Source organism: Melanostigma gelatinosum, assembly GCF_949748355.1.
Source record: "Melanostigma gelatinosum genome assembly, chromosome: 19".
Classification (NCBI taxonomy): Eukaryota; Metazoa; Chordata; class Actinopteri; order Perciformes; family Zoarcidae; genus Melanostigma; species Melanostigma gelatinosum.
In genome coordinates, this window is record NC_136652.1 from 15,076,001 (window position 1) to 15,097,919 (window position 21,919).

At 47.1% G+C, this 21,919-nt stretch overlaps 2 protein-coding genes across 4 annotated transcripts in view; one reads left to right on the forward strand and one right to left on the reverse strand.

Annotated features, from left to right (window-relative positions):
• The first annotated feature begins 237 nt into the window (after positions 1-237).
• On the forward strand, positions 238-4,061 carry hebp2 (heme binding protein 2). The gene is made up of 5 exons (XM_079290518.1): positions 238-301; positions 625-727; positions 1,482-1,620; positions 2,380-2,560; positions 2,732-4,061. Exons 2-5 carry the CDS (start codon positions 653-655, stop codon positions 2,910-2,912), a joined length of 576 nt encoding a protein of 191 aa, XP_079146644.1. The 5' UTR covers positions 238-301; positions 625-652; the 3' UTR covers positions 2,913-4,061.
• An 873-nt stretch (positions 4,062-4,934) lies between these two features.
• Positions 4,935-21,919, reverse strand: part of nhsl1b (NHS-like 1b) — a gene marked incomplete at its 5' end in the record, with an annotated part of 82,333 nt that continues 65,348 nt past the window's right edge. For 2 of the 3 annotated variants that reach the window (XM_079290900.1, XM_079290901.1), the window contains 6 exons: positions 4,935-7,432; positions 10,034-10,166; positions 11,110-14,373; positions 16,198-16,329; positions 18,057-18,264; positions 19,800-19,927. In XM_079290900.1, the coding sequence (XP_079147026.1) occupies positions 6,757-7,432; positions 10,034-10,166; positions 11,110-14,373; positions 16,198-16,329; positions 18,057-18,264; positions 19,800-19,927 (4,541 nt within the window). In that variant the 3' untranslated portion in view covers positions 4,935-6,756. The remainder of the gene's footprint in view (positions 7,433-10,033; positions 10,167-11,109; positions 14,374-16,197; positions 16,330-18,056; positions 18,265-19,799; positions 19,928-21,919) is intronic. The other variant, XM_079290902.1, reaches the window with a different exon arrangement.

Below are 21,919 nucleotides of genomic sequence, written 5' to 3' on the forward strand. Positions count from 1 at the left end.
AATAAAACAAGTTGTTTTCTGGTTTTGGTTTAACTTCTGTTCCAATCGCTGATTTCCTGCACCATTTTGTAGCGACTCCTGGGGAACTAGAACACACCCAAACTAATTTGAAATTGTGGCCAAATTGAACTTTTCTCCCTCAGTGACCGTTGACGTTAAATATCTGCGCTCTTATTGTGAAGTTGTACTCGCTCAGCCCATCGTATTTCCGGTGTATGTAACGCGAAGCGATCGTATGAAAACAAACACACACTCGTGCTCCACACATTAACGGCAGGCTTGCACCAGCGTGACTTGACAGGTAACTTTAACTATGTATTTCCTTCTGTCTGTATTCGGTGGTTTTACACTTTAAAAGGCGATTGCATTGTTTCATCAAAAGTGTTGAAGAATGACAGAGCCGATTCTGAATTATTACCTCAGGTAATAATAAGTAAATAATAATACCTGTATTTCTGCTGTTTTATGCAAACAAAGATGCAAGAATACATAACTAGTCTCATGACTAGCAGGTTATATATATATATATATATAACCGTTATTTGGTTTTATACTGCCTTACGATTCATACTGAGTATTGGTTGGAAAACGTCCAAAATGTTGTTGATATTTTTCTTTAAACAGACATTTTGGATCATACTTCACCCCAGTCATGATGAAAACCTTGGGACAAGCTCTGTTCTCATCTGGACGGCAGAACCCCAAATACACAGAAGGGGACAAAAAGGTAGATGTCTTCCAGATTATAGCTGGTATAAAAGGACAGTAAACCTTTGGCCTGATGTTGGTTGTTCTGTTTGTCACAGTGCCATTTGACTGACAGAAGTGAGTTCATTTCATTTGTTTACACTGTATAACTCTGACTTTTAACAATTCCACCCCCTCGAATGTGCGGATCTCTTTTACATCATCATGAATGGAATATTATGGGGCTTTGAATTGTTAAAAGTCTCTTTGACACTGGGATCTGAAGCATTCTTCAACGGGTTTTTGTCGTTAAAAGCATTTGGTGGTTCCAGCTTCCTCACTTTAAGACTTTGCAGCTCTACTTTATTGTACTTCACTTTAAATTTAGTGTCGTTTGGACTGAGTGTCGAACATAAAAGGCATTTGTAGAACTCACCGTAATCAGTGACCTGTTAGGTTGTTATACTGGTGGGATAACCAAAAGGAGTATTGTATCGCTCCTCACAATGTTTGTGACCATATCTTAATATTGTGAGATGTGTGACCCATGTAAACACTGTGGTGTCACCATTTGCTGTAAGAACCATTACAATACACGACTTTCCTAAATACTGTGGAGTCATGATTTTTTGTAAGGGCCGCGCAAATTCAGTTTGTAATGTAAGTAAAGACGACCACGTTGGCAATATAGAAACAATTCCTGATCACGTCACAGAAAATTATGTAAACAGTTAATTGATAAAATAATCAACAAATTCATTTATACTGAGCGTGTGCATGTGTGCATGTTTTAGCAGGACCGAGACTATGAGATTCGCACCTACCATGCCACTAACTGGGTGAGCACCACTCTGAGTGGGATGCAGTGGGATGCAGCCATGAACACTGGCTTCCGCAAGCTCTTCAGCTACATTCAAGGCAACAATCGCAACAGTGAGTTTCATCCGGTTTGTTCCTAAAGTGCCACATGGCTGTAGCGTATGTATGGTGAAAACCTGATATAACTTTCTTCTGTGAAGATTGTAATATTCTTAATTTTATCGACACTTTGTCAACGAGGTGCTGAAATATTTTGTGTTCATGGTGCAGTAAATAAACTTGATACAAGCCGCAAACTTATGAATAAATAAATGAAATGAAACGTGATCAATCGGTCAGGTTAATAATGTCAAAATGTTGCAAAATGAAGCTCGCGATAACTTTGGCGCGAAGACAAGGGAGTCAATGAATAAAGGCAAGAGTCAATAAAAAAAAAGTGCACTTTAGTTCTTGCTCAGCAGTTTGTAACAGCACTGCTGCTTTTGTCTTACTCAGCAGTTTACACCCGCATTATGTATGAGAGCATACAGCATATTGTTTGTGATGTTGACTACTGCGGTCTGCATTGTAAGGAGGGTGTGATGTGTAAAGCTGCTGTTTAATGCTCTACATCTGCCACACATTGTAGTTCTATGTCTAGCATCTGCTCAGCTTTCATTATTTACTGAAGTTCAGATCCACCAGCTGGCAACTGAGGGTTTGTTTAGCAAATGTAATATCTGTGCATCTCTTGTGTCAGACCATTCATCAACCTCACTTTCTCCTTTCTTGCTAAATTCATCTTCTTTTCACGTTTTACACCAGTCACGTGTGTGCTGTTTGTGTTTATGAAATCATTCATATTATTGTAAATGAATGATTTTATTTCCTCAGAGGTGAAAGTGGAGATGACGGCTCCTGTGACGTGCCGCGTGGACCCTGGAGCCGGCCCGGCATGCGAGTCTCGGTTCACTGTGTCCTTCTACGTCCCAGAGGAGCATCAGGACAATCCGCCGGAGCCAAGCGACCCGGAGCTGTTTTTGGAGAACAGGAAGGAGTTCACAGCTTACGTCAGGTAGAGCACAGCCAAGGCACAATTATTTATGCTTTTGTTCTTTTTTTGTTTTTACTAAATATTCCCACCTGGTTGCACACACCACAAAACAAAAAAAGAGTTGGTAAAGTGAGGACTTACACTCCCTGATGTGCAGAACTTAGTCTTCTATCCTCTTGTTCCTTCTTCCAGGACATTTGGTGGTTTTTCCAATGAGAATCTGAAGCGTGAGGAGCTCCTGAAACTAATGGAGAGCCTGCAGAGAGACGGAGTGCAACACGTCGACAAGCCGTTCTACGCAGCCGGGTACGACAGTCCCTTCAAACTCATGAACCGCAGGAACGAGGTCTGGGTCCTCAAGGAGCAGGAGTAGCCAGTTTAAAGCCCACTAGAACTGTCAATTAGTCCCAGTTAAGAAGGAATAAAATGACACGATCGTTTGATAACACTCAGCACAGTCAAAAGGGAATCAAAGTCATTTCTATTGTAAAGGAAAGAAGGAAAAAATACTGTCCAAGATTTTTATATCCATTTATCCATGTCTTACTGTCTTTTTTTTGCTTTATTTTGTTTGATGAAAGGTAACTGAATTATACTTCACTGAAAGTCTTGAGAAAGAGACCAAACACATGATTACAGCTCTAACAGGTCATCATAAACATAAACCTTGGTGAAAGGCTGGCTACAGTGAGACAATATTACCAGCCAAATAGTCAGGAAACGTTTCTGTCATCTGGTGCATCTTGACAAAAACCACAAGTGCCTGTTTTTCAATGAATGACTCGTTGAAAATGTGCTCATTGTTATTTTCACCTGAACCTCAACATAAAAAGTTATCGTGCATTATAAAGTGTAGGCTCACATGTTTTCAAGTCTGTTTCAAAGCAATAATTTACAAATGCACTAAGTTGAGCCAAAACCATTCTGAGGCTTTAACAGTTCGTATAGTTAAGCGTATACCGTTCTCCATCTTTGTGTTACTGCAGCTCAGTTAGCTCAGCTCACTTTCTTTGTAATCACCGCCGGATGATATCTCTCTTTTTCGATCAGCGACCTACAACGCTTTCAATTTACAAACGTGAACCCATCTTTTAGCGCTGTTGGTCTCCTGCAGACTCAGACAGCAGGTTTTGTCAGTTTGACTCAAAATGTTGGTGAATGTCAGTTTACCTGATCTCAGACATCACTTACTGTCACCGCTATCGCACTCATGAGCGACTGAGTCATTGCAAATCTGGACCAGTCATACCATCATCACTCAAGTCTCAGTTAAAAAAAACAAACATTCCCCTCATGAATTCATGATTGTGTAGTCATCGGTCTGTGATTTTAAGCTGACACAGACAAAGGACACTATCACGCTAACAAGCTTTTTTTACTCTGAGTTTACATCCTTTTATACATCAACTCACATTAATCATCGTATTTAGAGAACATGTACTAGAAATTGTGTTACGGGTACTTAATGAGGGAATGATGACATAAGCACTGCACTCATGTATGAATCATGGGAGATGTTACTTCCCACTAAATATTTAAGAATGAAAAATGTATGATCTAATTAATAATAAATATATCTCAGCATCAAATGATTCTGATCATTTATTACCTCCATGTTGATTGTGTTTTCATCGTCTGTTTTGTGATGAGATTCTTTAAATCCCAGCCAGAAGCGTGTTCATCTGATCTGTAGTGGATACAGTTCAGGTCGTCTTTCACACTGATCATCGTGACCTTTTTATCAGCCGGGTGAAATCCTCTCCACGGTTCACTTCGCCCTTTATCCTCTCGAACCTTCTCTCGTCGCCAGGCTCGTGTCTGCTGAGTCAATCTTTTTATTTGTGGCACAATTGTTCCCAATATCATGTTCAGAAGCTCAGCAGAAATTACATCTTATTTTACACACAGTCTGTTGTTCACCGGTCAGATCGATCTCGTTGGCCGTGCTCAGTGAGGTGAAACAGTTGGATCAGTGCAGGCGATAACTATTCTGGTCCCGGACTCTCCACTGTGTTCAAGTCAATACAGTCATTTAGTTTCATTCGTCACTTCATACGACGAGGGTCTTGAATATAAAACGAGAGGGGATGCATTGAGGCGTCAATCCTGTGATTATGGCCGGGGGGGGGGGGGGGTGTAAACACTTTCCAGATGACGGACGAGTGTGGGTGCCATGGCGACGGCGCTAATGAGGCTGGGATTTAGGACACACACACACACACACACACACACACACACACACACACACACACACACACACACACACACACACACACACACACACACACACACACACACACACACACACACACACACACACAGCGAGCGAGTGAGAGAAATGACACAGAAACCCGCTCTTTAAATATCACCTTGTTTTTTATTACACAGACAGACACAAGAGCCTTAGCAGCTCCACTCCAACTACTTCTTCTGTCCTCCCATCTTTCCTCTTCTGCGACGTGTTTTCCTGTCGTGAGACAAGCCCGGGCCCCCAAAGTGCTCAGTTGTGTGAGCTTGGGAGACACACTTTGGTCACAGGCGATTAAACCACAGGGTGTTATGGCTGTTAGGTTATTAAGTCCTCAGTTTATGACTCTTGGGCGACCACATTTACTCAGCTGTGAGCACCAGCGTGGGGTTTGCATGACTCAGGATTAAGGGCAGTAGAAGGCTTTCGCGTGAATAATAACATAATTGGATGTTCGTGTCACTATAAAGCACCTTTAAATGAAAGAAATGGCCTGGTGGCATCAGCGGAGTAAATTGTGGCCCTCCTAACTCGGCCCTGTGCCTCCATCAGCTCGCTGGTTGACTCGGATCGGGACACCGTTTACAGCCCCCGCTATGTGAAAATAAATAAGCTACAAAAAAAGGTAACCACTCCCCTTCCAGCAAATACAGGGCTCTACAAATGTACAGTCTTTGAAAAAAAAAGTCAAAATGTTACTTAAAACTTCTTTCTCTATGTATTTACATACAGGATCATATAAAACTGCAAAAGGATCAACTTAGCAGGAAGGTCAACAGCATCATAGGAATCGTTTAAGCCCTAAAGAGCTTGTGGTAGGTTTGGGTTCGGGCTGTATGCAGGGTGCCAGACAAGCGGTCACACTCTCAGGTTGTGTTCACTTCCAGTTTAACGGCCAGCAGCTCATTGTTTCAGCTCTTTGGTGCCCAACGTGATGATCACCAAGAGTCCAAGGCAGTAAAACGAGTTGTTCTTCTACTCTCATCTCAGTCTTTACATTTATAGATTCATACTTAACTCCCAAACACGTCATGACATCACTTTGTTTATTAAAACAATCTTTAAAACATAGTTTTTAAGTCACAAACAAAGAGAAAGATCTATGCACAATGCAAAATCTACAAACTAAAATTCATTTAATAGAGGTTTTATGAGTACATTTGCTGTTTTTGGTTGAGTCTTTTTACACTCTGCAGTTGTTTACTTCCTGGCCGTCACTAGGTGACAGCACTGAGCCCTCTGCACTTCCCATGGACCACTGAACATACCAGCTCTGCAAACTAAACCTCTGAACCTAAGAGCCGTGAGCAAAACCTGCCGATAACCGTAGCTGAAGTTGTACTGTGGCGCTGTCTTGTTGCCCCGCCTCCTCTGGGTTCTCTTCACAATATTGTGGGCTGTTTGAAGCAAACACTTGCAAACCGTGGCGCTCTCGAACACCTTCCAGAGCCGACGGAAGAGAAGCGGAAGCTGAGACTATTCACAAGGCGAGAGCGTCCAACACGCTTCTACATTCCACTCTTTCCAACTGCCTAGCTCTACGTAGCACCACAAGTTACAGCTTGTGACTGTTCACTATCTTATCCTTGTCCTTCAAAGAAGCTAAAAGAATTCCTGTATGTTAATGACGTACAAGTAAAAAAAAACAAGTGGAAACAAACTAAGAACACCAGGCGTAAAAGCAACACCATTCTTTGAACACAATGGGCGAGTCACCAAACGAAGGACAGAGTGAGATTCATGGGACTAATGCAGCAGACACAGTTCTCCACTTCAGACTAAGTTCAGCCTGGTCCATGACGGGGCGACCTCTGACCTCACATCAGCACCTGACATTTAACTGCCTCAGAGGCAACGCCGAGGGGGCGGGGCTCAGGAAGGTGTCTCTACAGGGCCTTCTATTGGCTCCTCCTCCTGGTTATGACGAGTGAGTTCAGCTCCTTGTATCTAAGGGGCGGTCCCTTGCTTTCTAACTTCTGCTCCCATCAGATAAAGTGCCATTGGAGTTATTGAATAGAGGGAGAGTCAGAGCAGAGGGTGTGGACAGACTCTCGGCAGTGTCCCCGTACTCGCTCTCAGCCAGCTCGCCCTCGCGCTCACAGATCACCGTCATCGGGCTGCTGAGGATCCGGTTGCGTGCGTTGTACTTGCTGCTGGCAGCAGAGGGCGGCGTGCGCGAGCGCCCGTACCTAAACCCGCTCATTGAAAAGGACGGCGAAGTCGGAGAGGACAGGGCCAAGGCCTCGTAGCGGCTCCACTCATCTGTTGCTCTCTTACCACGGCCGGGGGAGTTACAGGGGCTGTGTGGCGCCATCAGCGCGGAGGAAGGCGAGGCCTCGGGGGGGTCCAACGCCGACTCAGAGTATGGTCTCTGGGAGCGAGGGTCAGTGGAGCGAAGCATCTCAGTGGCCGACATCCTGAAGCTGGTCTCTGAGCGGCTGCCCTTCTTCAGGAGAAGGGCCTTGAAGGTGTCGCTGGTGGTGGAGGACTTGCGAAGGTTGCGCTGGATGGAGCCTGACGGGCGGGGCAAGGGGGACACCATCACTGGGGACCCGCCTGTCGGAGTGAGGGGTGGAGACTGAGGGCTGCTCCCAGCCCGGGACTTGTCCTCAGATTCCTTGCGACCCAGGATCTTGCGCTTCGACCTAGGGTAAATTGTGGATGACCAGATTAATGGCCTGCTTGTCATTCTGCAAAGTGAGTGAGTGCAAGCAGGGTTATTGAATTTGTAAAAAGCTGAATAACAATTAGACGTTGAACGGATGGAAGAGCACGTTGAAATGCTCGGGATGGGGGCAGTTTCATCAAATCCAATTATTCAAATTGCAATCAGGCTGCAGAATATTTCATATAAATGAGCACGAAGCAGCCTTTGTTCAATCCAGCCCTGTGAATGTTTCAGCGCTGTAGCAGCTAAAAAAAAAGAAAAAGAAAAAAAAGAAATTGCACTTCAAATACTTGGCCTACACGCCTCAGTCTTTGTCCCAAATTTGGCATATGTCAGCACTGCCCCCAGCAATCATGCGTCGCAGCACAAATCTTAAAAGAGGTAAAACCATAAGGAGCATTGAGTGGCGTGGATGCTCAAAATATTAAGCGAGGGCAATGAGAAGAGTTACATTTACGTTAAATGAATCCAATGAGTTTTTTTTATCAGAAAAGCTGCAGACGCTGCAACTCTGCAGGAAAGCTCAGATGCGGCACAATGAAATTAATCAAAAACACAAACTGGGAAAAGTGCCCAAAAGCAGTTTTAATCACACAATGACGATTCAGCCTACTCTCAACGGGGGGGGGGGGGGGGGGGGGGGGGGGGGTCAGAGTGGTCAGCACTCAGCCTGTCAATAACTCCTGCAACCAAAGCATAGCAATAAAGCTGCAACTGGCAGAATACAGGGGATTAGGGCTAGCAGGGGAAACAGCCTTATTAATCTGTGGTCCAGCGGGTTTGCACTGTGGGATTACTGTTGCTAATCCAAAGGTAGCATCACCGCGATGGCAGAAACAAGGCTTGCTAATTTAAAGGGAAGGGGCTACCTGCCACTTCGCACCTCTCTAGAAAGGATGCTCCCACCCACTGCATGCCCCCTCTGCACGAGGAGGGAGAGAGGAGGAGGAGAGGGGGAGACAGAGATGATTAAAGGCACGGAAAGTTGAGATTCTGTGATAAGGAGAGCAATTTGATGCAAAAAAAGTAAAGGGAGCAGTGAAACAAAATCCTTAATCCTCAGATTAGATCTACAGAAAACGACTCTTCCATACAGGACGAATAACCCGTAGAGAATATACTTGTGACGGTCAAATGAGAGCCTAACTGGTCTGTGAGAGAATCTGCTTTTTGTTTTAGAAAGACTGCAATTTAGTCTGTGCCCTGAATTCAACATACATCTAGCGTCGTCTTTTCTCACACACGTTTACACGTGCATCCACTCAACACACCTGAACTCAGTCAACCAAGACGGCTGCGTACTGAGCTCACGGTTTGTTGAATTCACGGCCACACCGATCTAGGCTTCAGAGGTAAACAAGGCTGCGATTTAAGAGCCATCTCAGAGTGCTCCATCGACTCCTCCGTTTGTCTTACGGTTGGTTTGGAGCATCTTCCCTGCAGGCAGGTGGTATTTTATGCTGCAGATGTAAGGGCATTTCATTCAGGGTTTTCCAGAGAGATCGGGGGAGAAGACGAGGAATGTGGGGGTGACGGAGTGACAGAGTTGAAAACAAAAAGGTATTGGACAGGCGATAAGGGGAGAGGAAAGGAACAGTTAGAGAGACCGCAAGAAAATCGCCATCAGAAACACAAACGATACATTCAGACATAATGTCACAATCTCTTGACCGTTCAAAACAATGTATCGAAATTTCTCTCTTTAATTTAATGAGATGTTAAAACACGATCTTTTTTGCCAAATCAGCTCTCGATGCCGTCATCGCTTCCCACTTATCAAAAATCGGTAAAATGATTCTTTGGGTTCTCTTCTAAGGAGGTGCAATGGAGGCAGTGCTTACACAATCCCGTCGTCCAATTGAACCGCACAACAAATCGCACTGGCGGGCTGCATGAGAAATTGATGTGTCCTGCCTTTGAAGCACGTATGCAATATACATATCGGTGTGTACAAGAATGGGAGAGATAGAAACAGAGAGAGGGAGAACGACAAATCTCTCTGGTGGCCTCTAACCTAGATTAGGACGCAAGGGTGTCGAGCAGTTAAATAATGGATGAAGCAACCGCCTTCTTTACTCTCCGCTAATGTGACGTTACTAACACAGATGCCTTGATAAACATGCGACTACTGACTCGTTTTGCTTCTTGAATCGGACTCATCGCTGACAAGGAACAGAAACAAAAGCCACCCCGGGCTGGGAGACTCCAGAGACCAGCTGTTTGACGGATGTGTATGCTTGCAGACGGGACGGCGCTAGGTAAAGTTATGACTGAGAGGTGGAGGGCAGAGGGAGAGGAAGAGGAGGGCTAAGGAGATGGAAAGAGAGAAATCATGGGTTGACGGAGCTTGGACTTCAGGGTGATACATTGTGGTTTATGAGGGGGGGGGGGGGATGTTGACAGAGAAGGAGGGGGGAGGTAGAGAGGAGAACAAACAGCAAACTGAACGCTCAAGATCAAATAAACTAGCTCTGTGGAATAAATTACATATAAGGAGTTGAGGCGGGTTGGGAGTGAAGAAGTTGGAGTAGATGAAGAAGTGACAAGATGCGTAAAAGAGAGAAATGCATCATGGTACCTGTGAATGGCGGCAAAAAGGTCCTCAGTGGTTCGGGGCCGCGTGGAAGTCGGGGTCATCATGTTCTCCTCGGAGGACCCGTTGGCTGACGGGGCCGGAGACGATTCGGCCGTACTGGAGTAGAACACCTCGCCTGAGACAGAGAAAGAGACACACACAGTTACAGGAGAGTAAACACACACTTTAGGTTTACTCAGTGAAACACACACTCGTGAATAAACTCATAACCTGGCTGTCTATGAAATCTGAAGTGGTACAGAGGAGGTGCTGGACTGTCTCCTTACATACTCTTTCGGTCTCTAGATCTCCTCCTCCTCCTCCTCCTCCTCGCGCAGACTGCCTGAGCTGCTGCAGGCAGTCTCACTTTACTCTCTCCCCATCCTCCCCTCCATCCCCTTACCAGATCTGTTCCCCCCCCCCCTCCCCTCTGATACGATAGAGCCCCTCCCCCTTCCCTCCAACCACAAAAAAAGCAGCCCCCCTGGACACTTGCCCCCTCCCTTATCCCAGAGAGAGAAGAAAGGATAGACAGGGAGCAGGACAGAAGGAGAGAGGAGCTGAGTAGGACAGACTGAGATTAACAGCAAAGAAGAGGAAAAGGCAAAAAAAATGGATATTTGGAAATAAGGATGGATGGCGGAGAGGAGTCGAATAGACAGTGGGGGGGGAAGCAATGCGGGGAAAATGAAGGGCAATAGCAACGAGAGATCTCTGCTTATGAAAATGTGGAAGAGAGAGTCAGAGAGGATGGATTCAGGAGGCTGCAGCACTGCTGTCCCAGTGATAAGCCGTCTCTGCTGCGCTATTGTCACAGTTTTCAGATCTTGAAAAGCTTGCGGTTTCAAGTCTGGATCTGTTGCTTTGGAAGGCAAAATTAATTTCACAGCTGCCAGCAGGCAGCAGCATCACCACCACTAACCACATAGGATTATGGTAATGAGCTTCACTAATAAGTAAAGGAAGATTTTGACTGACACCATTTAAAATGAGTGTTCTCTACACACATTTGACATATGTCTTAACTTTGATTTGATGATAAAGCATAATTCGGAAAAAAGTATTTAAGTCAGACTCACTGGTGTCGTCCTCCCTGGAGCTGATGGATCCAGACGTGCTACTTGTTCCATCTCCCTCATCCTCTTCCTCTTCTTGAGCCTCTCCGTTGGTATATAGTCCACGGTCAGGACTTGGCTGGCTGGCAGAAGCACAAATGTAGGACTCGTTCTGGGTTGCTGTTGTTTCACAGCTTTCTGATGGAAGCTCCGAGCTCTCTGGTGTTTCCTCTTCCTCCTGTTGCTCACTTTTACCGTCTTTCTTTTCTTTCTGTATTTGTCTTTGCGGCGCATCGACTTGGTCTTCTATCTGTGACAGGTTGGTGGTATCCTCATGCCGAGATGGAACCTGTTCATCGATTGGTCGGGGGCTAAATTGTGGGAGGAAAGAGATTTGGGGTTTCTTGGAGACCACTGGGGGCTTCTGTTTGACAGGAGAGCTTCGGGGGCTCTGTTGGGGACTGGGCAATGATTCCCGTCCTTCATCCTTTTCTTTTCGGTTTAAGATCAAGAAACTTTGATCCTCCGCTTTTCCATTCATGACAACACTATCTGGTGTGTCATGTGTGATACTGCAGTCTAAAGACAACTCTTCTAAGAGCTTTGACACAGGCGATGGTGAGGAGTTGCGTGAATCTTCTTCTGGGGAGCAGTTTGCCCGGGGTATCACAGTAGGTTGCTCCAGGGGGTGAGACTTCTCCAGGGTCTGGGGCTTTAGAACCTGAGCTTCGGCGCGGTCCGATATGCCGTTAATCTCCTTCTCTGGTCGTTTAACGGAGCGGAGCTGCACCCTCTGCAGAGCAAACGCCGTGATCAGGGGCTTAGGTGACTTTGTAGGGCTTTTGGAAAGAGCTGGTTTTGGAGCATCTTTCACTGCCTTCACAAAAGACTGGGAAGGTGGGACAAAAGCCGGCAGTGGAGGAGGTGGAGGGGGACCCATGGAGGGGATGGGAGGGGGAGGGGGTGGGCTGAAGCTCACATTGAAGGATGAACTGGGGTGGATTAGCATTTCAGGGGATGGAGGAGGAGGGAATTCTGGGGAGTCGGAGCAAGAAGCGGGTGGGCTCAGAGTTTGACTCTGAGGGGTGGCTGGTAACAGGGGAGCTGGCGGTGGAGTGCTGGTACTGGAACATGGCGGTAGAGGGGGAGGGAAGGGTGGAGGTGGGCTGAGAGGGGTGGTGGGAGCTGAGGAGGAGGAGAGGGGCAAGGGTGGAGGTAGTGAAGGAGGAGGTCCGGAGCTTTTAAGTGAGTCCGAGGTGTTGGAGGAAAGGGAGGTGGAAGAGGAGGACACGGATACAGAAGAGAGGAGAGATGACTTTCTCTCGGGCACTTTGGGCTTTGGCCGGCCGCCCGAGGGAGACATGGACCTGACAAACGAGGGCACTGGGGTTCCAGCTGTGGGGGTGTTGGACTGGCTGGAGTAGCCGCTGGATGGGGAGGTCAGCCGGTGCACCCTGTCCGGTGAGGAGGTTGCCATTTTGGGCTTCACTGCCACCCCTCCGTCCTGGCCTGGAGCGCCAGGGGCCTGGCTGTTGTTGAGAATCTCACCTCCGTTCTGCAATTCTCCTGGGTGAGTCCCGGCCGACATGCTCTCTGTGGCATGGGCCGGAGGGGTCTGCACCCTCTGATCATGGTTACGAGGGTAGTCCATGTAGTAACCCCAGGAATCAGCGTATTCTGAGCGCAAGCTGCTGGTGTCACTGTGAGCCGGCGTCACATGGCACAACGAGTACACGTTAGACACACCGCCACAGTTGGCGTTCGCGGCTAGTGATGCTGCAGAGCTACCTGCACTGATGCTACTCTGACTGCGTGGCCGTAGCACCCACGGGTCATCGTAGTCACTGCTCGGGCTGTGAGAGGGGGAAGAAGGTGAAGCCCCTTTTCCTTTCCCTCCTTTCAGCCCCATCTGTAGGCTCTGCTGCAAGCTGGCAATAAGAGTCTCATTGAGCATGGCTCCGTTTGCCTCCTTAGCGCCGCCTCCAAGAGGCTTTTTAACGGAAGTCTTGCGTCTAAGAGAGTCTGTACGGGCTGGTGGCAGAGGAGGCTTCTTGGCCTTGCGGAGGGAGATGCTGCGGGACAGCGAGCGATCACTGTACAGGCTCACAGAGTCTTCCTGATTGGCCACCTCGCGGCACTCGTACATGCTGTGCCTAGTGGCCCGTCCAGGTGCTGCACCATGCCCACTGCCATGGCTGCGAGAGCGCAGGCCTGAGTCCATGTGCATGGAGGTGTAGTATCCATCATTGTCTTGGGAATAGAGGGAGCTGGAGTCAGTCGTGGTCCTGGAGGAGTGCTCCAGGCTGCCATACAACTGGTTTATAGGAATGGAGCAGCTGGAGGTCAGAGTACGGTGTGGAACCACCACGTTTTCTGGCGTGTCGTAGATCCACTGCTCCTCTGGCAGACAGGATGGAGGTGTGGGCGCCAAGGTGCTGTGGCTGTGTATACTGCTGTCCGAGAGCCCCGACTCACTAGCAGGTTTTGCGACTTCCGGACCACCGTCCTTTGGTGTACGAGTGGGGGTAGAAGTGGCCAAAGCTGGGCAGGTGAAGCTGTGGGTAAAGGCTATTGGATTGGAGGTTCTGGGGTCAGTGTTGGTGGAGGAGGCTCGACTGAGCGGTCGAGCTGTGGGGTAAGCGGAGGCTTGGGAGTGGGGGAGGGTAATGACCTCAGAGGAGCTAGACAGGGTGGCATTGGGGATGAAGGAGGTGGAATAGGCAGCATGTGGGGAGACTACACATGCTGGACCACCACCCCAATCACTGGCCTGTGTCCCCCTCACCTCCTGAGACTTAGGCCGAGGCAGGGTGGCGGTCCTTGGGGCATTTCTCATGTGCACCACCGTATCGTCAACTTGAAGCTTGCCAATCTGCCTCGGAGGCGCAGTTTGCTCCTCAGACCTGATGGGGGTGCTGCTATAAATGGGGTCAGCACTGAGGGACACCCTGGCTCCCTGTCGGGGCAGACTGTGAAAACGGGAGAGATCTCTATTAAACTGAGGCAGCATCAAGATCCCAGAGCAGTCGCTACTCGAGACGGATATACTTCCCGCTGAGGAGGAGGCAGAAATGGCGGCCATTTGAGCAGCGATTCCCTGTCCTCTTTGAGCCCGGATTCGTCTCATGGATGGGGGTACAATCTTTATTGTCTCTGTCTGGCAGCCGGAGTCTCTGGTCTCTGAGCGTCGGAGCATTGAGTTGACGCTTCCAACTCTACCCAGGGTGGAGTACTGTCCCGGGATGAACATGGAATGCGGCCGGAGCTCTCCGCCGTGTCTTTTTGCTGCTGTCAAAAGAATAAAGAAAATAAGATGAACACGTGATTGATCACAATACCTTTCTCTTTCCTCCCTGTAACTTCAACAGCAATGCTTTCTGCTCTTCCGGACTGGACCGTTAAGATAAACTGTGGTCACATGGAAGTTAATTCATTTGATTAGCTGTTCCCGTCTCATGCGCTAATAACTTCTGGTCTTCTTCATAGAGGAGGAAAGGGTATGAGGGAGGACAGAGAGACTCCCTCCTATGCTTCCCCTCCTATTATGGCTCTGGCTCAGTCCGACAGAAAAGCAAACAACACCCTGAGGTCCAGGACAGGCAGCTGACGAGGTAAGGCAGCCACCAAACACACACACACATACATGGCCACAAACATGCAGTGTATACATGGTCATACAGGACAGAACATACAGAAAGATATAGAGACGCAGAAATGCAGATATCACACACACACACACACACACACACACACACACACCGAACATACCGGCTTGTAAACAAACAATTTGAAGAACGAGTTGTAAAACGAGAGGCGATCTTTAGTGCGTCTCCCATCTGTGGTGCCTCTCCTGTTGATGCTCGTATCCCAGAACATGCACTCACTTCCCTTTCTTCTCTCTCTCCCTTCTCGCCGTCTCTCTCTCTCTCTCTCTCTCTCTCTCTCTCTAAACCACACATCCACTCTCTTCCTCCTTTGCTAAAAGCCGGAGTGACAGCTTGGCTGCTGCTGTTGCTGCGATAGATTAAGCTGCAGGTCTACTTCGCAGGCAGCCCTTGTGCTAGGAGAGGGGGGGGGGGGGGGGGGGGAGTCACTGGGACAATTACCCCGGCCCAGTAATCATGACATTCAGAGGCTGTCGTCAGCTGGTCGCTAACCAGACTTTAAAGCTCCTTTCCTATCAGCAGCGGTGATCTTATCACACAGAGCAATGGCATTCTCCTTAAACACTGCTGCCGCCCCACAGCTCAGAGACGTGTAAACAAACATCAGCCATGCGGTGCCGTCAGCACAGCACAGTGTCAGCTTAAAAAGCTTAGTGTTTGCTTAACACCCAGTTCAGCTCAGTAGGGGACCTCTGGAACTCATTTTGTCATGTATCCCTCATCTGTTTGGAGGGTTTGAGGATCATATGTTCTGAATATGACAAGGGTGGTGGGGCGTTTATGATCAGGGGCCCGTTGTCTCATAATCGGTACATGTTGGTAAGTAAGACACGCATGCGACAGATGTTAAAGAGTATCAATAAGGCACCAGGATTAACGCTCATACACATAATTAACACACACAATTCACAGCAAAGGAAACATTTAAGACGAAAGATTATGGCACAATACGTCATTTAGGATGGCAAAGCCTGCACTTCACTTCTCTTACGCGACATGATTTCCCAAGAGGCAAAGTCCAAAACGAGATGATATGAGTGCAAACATTTGTAGAAAAGGAAAAAGGGCAAAATAAAAACCACTAAACTACTGAAAAATAATCTCAGAACTGGTTCCTGGCTGTGGACACAGTTAAACAGGGTGGAGGAGAAATGAGGACACTTGGTATGAAGAACTGAAACAGGAAAAGACAACATCTGCAGGGCCTTGATCCAACACTGTGGACTTGCATGTGTCATTTTCGCCCTCACAATGTGACTTATTAAGACCAATACTGGTGGTTGGGGGGTTCAATCTCCACTCAATGTCTACGGTGATTGGATAAAAGCATGAATCTATAGAGAGTCTATGGTTATTGGAAGTAATGAAAGGAGGGATGCTTGTCCAGAGTGTTGGTGCAGGTCTGTGGACAGTAGAGGGCAACATATTGCCCCACAGTGATCCATACCTAGCTCATGGTTGAAGTTGTCAGGCAGCCCTGATATTGTCTTTCTGCGTTTGACCTTCTTGGGCCGGCGGGACACGGTGTCAGTGTTAATGAGGCAGCGCCGGACACTCGCCTGTCGGTCAAACACTGCCCCTGGTAGCCGGGAGGGCGAGAGCAAGGCAGGCGCGCACACACACACACACACACACACACACACACACACACACACACACACACACACACACACACACACACACACACACACACACACACACACACACACACACACACACACACACACACACACACACACACACACACACACACACACACACACACACACACACACAGGCAAACAGCAGTCGGTTAGTTGGAAGGAACAAACTCAACAACGTGCAGTTTTTTTTTTCAAGTTGAACATGCGACATCAACAGGGTAGAAATAGTCACGGGTCAGTGCAACCAAGTTAAATATATTAACTTGGGCAAATACAACCAAAAGTATCTGTCTTGCATTATACCACGAGAGAAAAGGGACCTGCCCCTTTAACTTTATGATCCATCAGCCAAAGAGCCTAAATTTTACTCTCCAAGCATAATCATTAAAACAGAAAAAAACAAATACTTTTGGCTGATGGTCCAACCCTTCTTATAAGTCACTGAGGTGTTAACATACATGTAAGATCTGTAGGTAGAGTGCATGCTCTTATCTTTACACACAGGCACAGGACAGATACGAGGTGAAGGCATGCACACACATACACAGTCATTCATTCCTCTCAACATCCTTCTCACTCTCGGCCCAGCTTCCCTAAAGGAAGAGTATCATCTTGCTCGGAACTGCTCTTCCTTCTGCTACTTGGCCAGCTGGTGACAGCCTGCAAGCGTTCAGGAAATATAAATTGATACGAGGGCGGATGGTGTCCATCACATTCCCCCTCAGAGTGACAGAGAAGTCCCAGATCTCCCTCTTGTGTGCGTGTGTTTCTTCTCTCTTTCTCAGTAATGTAAAGCGACAGGAGACAAAGTCAACAATGATTTGTGTGGAGTGGGAGTGGGACCACATTAAGCCCTCGTTCATGTCTGAAGGACGGCGGGATCACAGTTATATTGATCTCGACAACAGCAAAATCCAGATGTTGATACTGAACTGCCATTTCGTCTTTGAGCTGCTGGTCATCGTCGTGACTTTACGTCTTATGAGTGAGACGTCACACACGCTACAGTGTAATCGACGTTATATCTGTTTTTATGTGCGCGGCAGATAGCACCGAAGAATGTGACACGCTAACAGGGGAATCGCATCGAGGCGTTTTGCTGTGTTCATCTGCCAAACGCCCTGCGATCCGACATAAAGTCAGCGAAAAGCCGTGACCCCTCGGATAAGCTGCCAAACGATTTCCACACACACACACACACACACAAGCGCTCGCTCACACACGCATAAAGGTCAGTCTGCAAGAAGCATGATGAGAGGAAAATATACAGAGGAGAGGACAGACATCCACGACTGACACGTGCAGTTTCTTTCCTCAGTGGGTGACTAAATTCACTAATTGATTAGTTTATACCCACTCAGCCACAGAGGGTTTATAAAAGTCTGACATTTCCCTTTTTGCTGCCTCACTGAGAATTATATGAGAATACCAATAAAATCACAAGATTTGACATGTTTAATGTGGCAGTTGTTGAGATTGTTGAAAGGCATTTTTCATTAGTCATCTAGCGCCACCACCAGGTCAAGATTTGAGCTGTACATCTTTTCAATATGGAACTAGAGGACCAGGAGATGTATTTTCCACGACCAACACTGATGGGGATTGGCTGCTACTCGGTAGTGAGTGAGAGACGGACTCAATGATTGGATGATTGAGGTCATACCTGTGACGTTGATGGGAACTATGTCAGTGGGCACGGCCCGGGCCGCCAGCCTCATCTTCTCCTCTGGGGTGGGGAGGGACACGCCCCTCTTGTTCCAGACAACCTGTCTGTCAACCTCATACCCCTCCCCTCCTTCACCCCCTCCCTGCGGGGTGTGGGGCCTCATGGAGAGCTGGGATTTGTTGTCCTCTGCTGACGAAGCTGTGGACTAGAGGAGAAAGAGGAAGAAGTGGTTAAAACAATGTCAAAAATGAAGTCGAGGAGAGTGAAAGAGAGAGAGAGAGAGAGGGGAATGGAAAGACAGCAGAAAGGAAAGGTAGAAGAGAGGAGAGATTACAGTAACAAGGAATGAAAAAGATAAAGCGGGGAGGAAGAGAGTCAAATGCAAAGGGGGAGAGACAAGACAGGAAAAGGGAGTGACAGAGGTGAGAGGGATGAAAGATGATGTGGGGTAATGAATGGAAACAAAGATTTTGTCACTTTGAATTAGATCACAGACGTGATAAAGAGAAATGTCTCCATAATAGTAGAGAATGAAAGTGGGAATAGAATATAGGAGAGAATACAGTAGAACTTAATTGTCCCAAACTGGAACTGACAGACTGTAAAAACTTTATTGATACACACAAACAGACCAACATATTACATCACTGCGACCTTTAGAGGCTCGTGGCGCTGTAAACACATTTCACGATCAATCAAACCCAAATGGAAACACGCACACAAAACACACTCCCGCACCCACGCAAACATCCATCAGAAACAAATGGCAGGGTACAAGCAAGTGAGCAACAGCGGGGAGAAAGAGGGAGAATCACTCATGCATTACACTTTTACACTTCTCAACCCTGAAGTAGAATTTACCGCCGAGAAGCGCCAGACAACAAGGTTTTACTGCAGCATCCAGGCTTGAAATTGAGCCGTTAGTCAACAGAAAAACAGACATTTCCAGCATGCTGTCAATGTGAACAATTTCGAAATCATTGTATCGAATCATCATAGTGAACCCAAATAATCCCAAATTGTTCTCATCATAGATCCAGGGGCATCAACCCCTGGCTGAATCTGCATCAGGTTGAGCTTAGCCACCATGGAAAGAAATCCTGCAATCATCCCGTATGTCATTATTTTTAGAGAGACAGATAGAGAGAGATGGGAGTCGACAGCGTGTCATGTGGGTCGAGGGTCAGGGAAGGTATGAAACAGGCGGTCGACATCAAGGGGCTCTGGGGGACAAAGGAGACCCCGATAATAAGAGTGAAAGACCCTCTGACCCTCTCGGGACCGCTCAGATCACATTATGTGTGAGAAATATAAATGCGGAGAGGAGGCTGTCAAACCATTCACAGTAATGGTCTGCCAGTTAAAAGAGCGGTAGATGACCGTTTCCGTCTATGGTTTTGTTGTTGGTACTTTTCTATTCCTGAGAACAGAAGAATTTCATGACCTTTGCAGGTGTAAGTGTTCCAGATTTAAAGCTGATAATTCTTAATGTAAAAAATGTATGAGAAAATGAAGTCAGGAAAGACAGAGAAGTAACTAGATTAAACTGCATTCTCATATCTAACCACTAGAGGGCAGACTGACACTGTTGAAATGACAGGAGGTGAGTCGCCATGCTGCCAAATCAGCTGCAAAGCACGGCTGGTTACACGCTCAGCACTTGTATGCACCGTATGTACCAACTGTTACACTCGGACAGCTGTGAGGGTACGCGAGCGCAGTGTTTGTGTGTATGTGTACCTTCTTATCATCCTCCTCCTCCTCCTCATCCTGCAGGCTGTTGGTGGACTGTAAGGGGTCAGAGAAGGTGGGCCCCTGAGAGTAGTACTGAGAGCTCCGGAAACCATCTTTCCTCAACTTGTCGCATTCTGCAGGACAGACAGAAACAGAGAAACGTATTATAGACGGGAAACGATTAAAGGATCTTTGTCTCCAACAGGATTTATTTTAGCTTTTGACGTCAGGAAGGAATGTATTGTGTATATTGCACAGAAATATTCAAAAGAACTCATCCAACAACACCATAGTAGGAAGGATGTGTGAAATATCTATAGGACACAGACGTAGCTGTACAACACATGTCAACTCTACGTGTGTGTGTGTGTGTGTGTGTGTGTGTGTCAGTCACAGGACCGCAGCGCCTGCTGGACGCTGCCAAGCGCTGCTCACACCTCTCGTCCCCACCTGCTGTGACAGGGTTGTGATGTATGCGTGTGTATTCCGATGTGCGACGAGAAGGGAGTTTACACATGGATGTGTGTGTGTGTGTGTGTGTGTGTGACCAGGAGGGGGTATCCGTTTCACTCTGTCACACACAGATGGTAGAACTGTCCCTCTCGCTTTCTCTCAGGGGGCATTTAGCACATCATATCTCTCTCTGCACATATCTACTAGTGCATCCTTTGTCTAGTCTTTGCATAGCTGATGACACACTGCTGCTACAGCTTCGAGGGTTTTGTGTGCGTTTGCTGATGGCTGTAACCTGAAGGATAAAGAAACTGTTGAAGGCAAACATTACACACTTTGTCCACATGTAAAAACCTTCCCCGGCCTTTTTTTCTTGCATCTTTGGGATTTATTCAGCGTGTGATCGTGATGCACTGTGAAAATCCCTTTTGGTGACTGACACGCATGTGTACAAAAGCACATGCACGTCACTCCTCGCCTGGCACCTCAGAGATGCTGATTTTGATCCCTTTTATGTGCCATCTATCTCCATAGCTAATTACCGCCCATCTCAGAGGAGAGACACATCATATAGGAAGGTATAATACTGTCAGCTAATGGATCCTATTTGGGTTGGCAGAGGGAGCAACTGTAACAACAGGCTGATGTGGCAGCGGTGTGGAAGAAGGGATTTAGAAAGCATGATGATGACGGGGAGCGGAGCTGTTACGATGATTGAGGAAGGTTGGAAATAAAAGGCCTTGATGAGCCGCTTGTTGCTAGGCAGAACTGAGAGGGAGGGGGCGAGAAGACGAGCAGAAAACAAAAACACTATAATGTCCTGAACTGGGTGTATCCATATATATTTTACAATGGCAAGTCAATCTAATTTGCATTGAGTGATTGATAGTATGTCTGTCTGCCGTTTGCTGTTGAGCAGGTAGTGTGCAGAGGGGGTTTAGAGCTTTTCGCTGAAAGTTTGGCTTGCCGAGTCGCACCCGAGATGGACCACCAAAAATGCATAATTCTTGGGATATTATTGACAATATTCATACGACTGTTGCGTAACTTTCCTGATGTATTTGGACCCGTTGACGCGTTTTTTTCTGAAACTCAACAGCTGTCTGAAAAAGCCTCACCACGAAACACAAGCTGGAACCCAACGTGTGTGGATGCTCATTGCCATCCGATTGGTTATTGATTATTTGGCTGCGTTACAGAGAGGAGACTCGTGTAGCTCGTGCTGACGGCACTGGATTTAGTGACTGGCAACATGTGCATGAGAACAAGGGTTGAGCACGGTTTAATCTTCTGATATAATCTCTAAATTACTTAATATCTTATAAAAACAAAACATTATCAAGCAAAAACACTCAACATACTTCCTTAAGGCTGGGCTGTAGTTAGGTGTGAACCCTTCAGTATCAACGTCCTGGGAGTGGACAGTTAATAAAAGAGATAAAACACACAAAGACTCGATGGACAGCACAGGTGCTCCCATTGAACACCTGTTGTCTTTCAGTTAGGACCCCTGGGGCTGGGTGATGGTGACAGGATGAGGGGAGGGGGGGGGGGCTGAATTAATTCAACCTCCCAGGTGGTGTTTGCGTACCTAGCAACATCAATATTGCAGGAAGCAGTATGCAACAGCACAGTGGTCAAACAATGGGAAAGATAAAGAAAGCCTGCAGAGA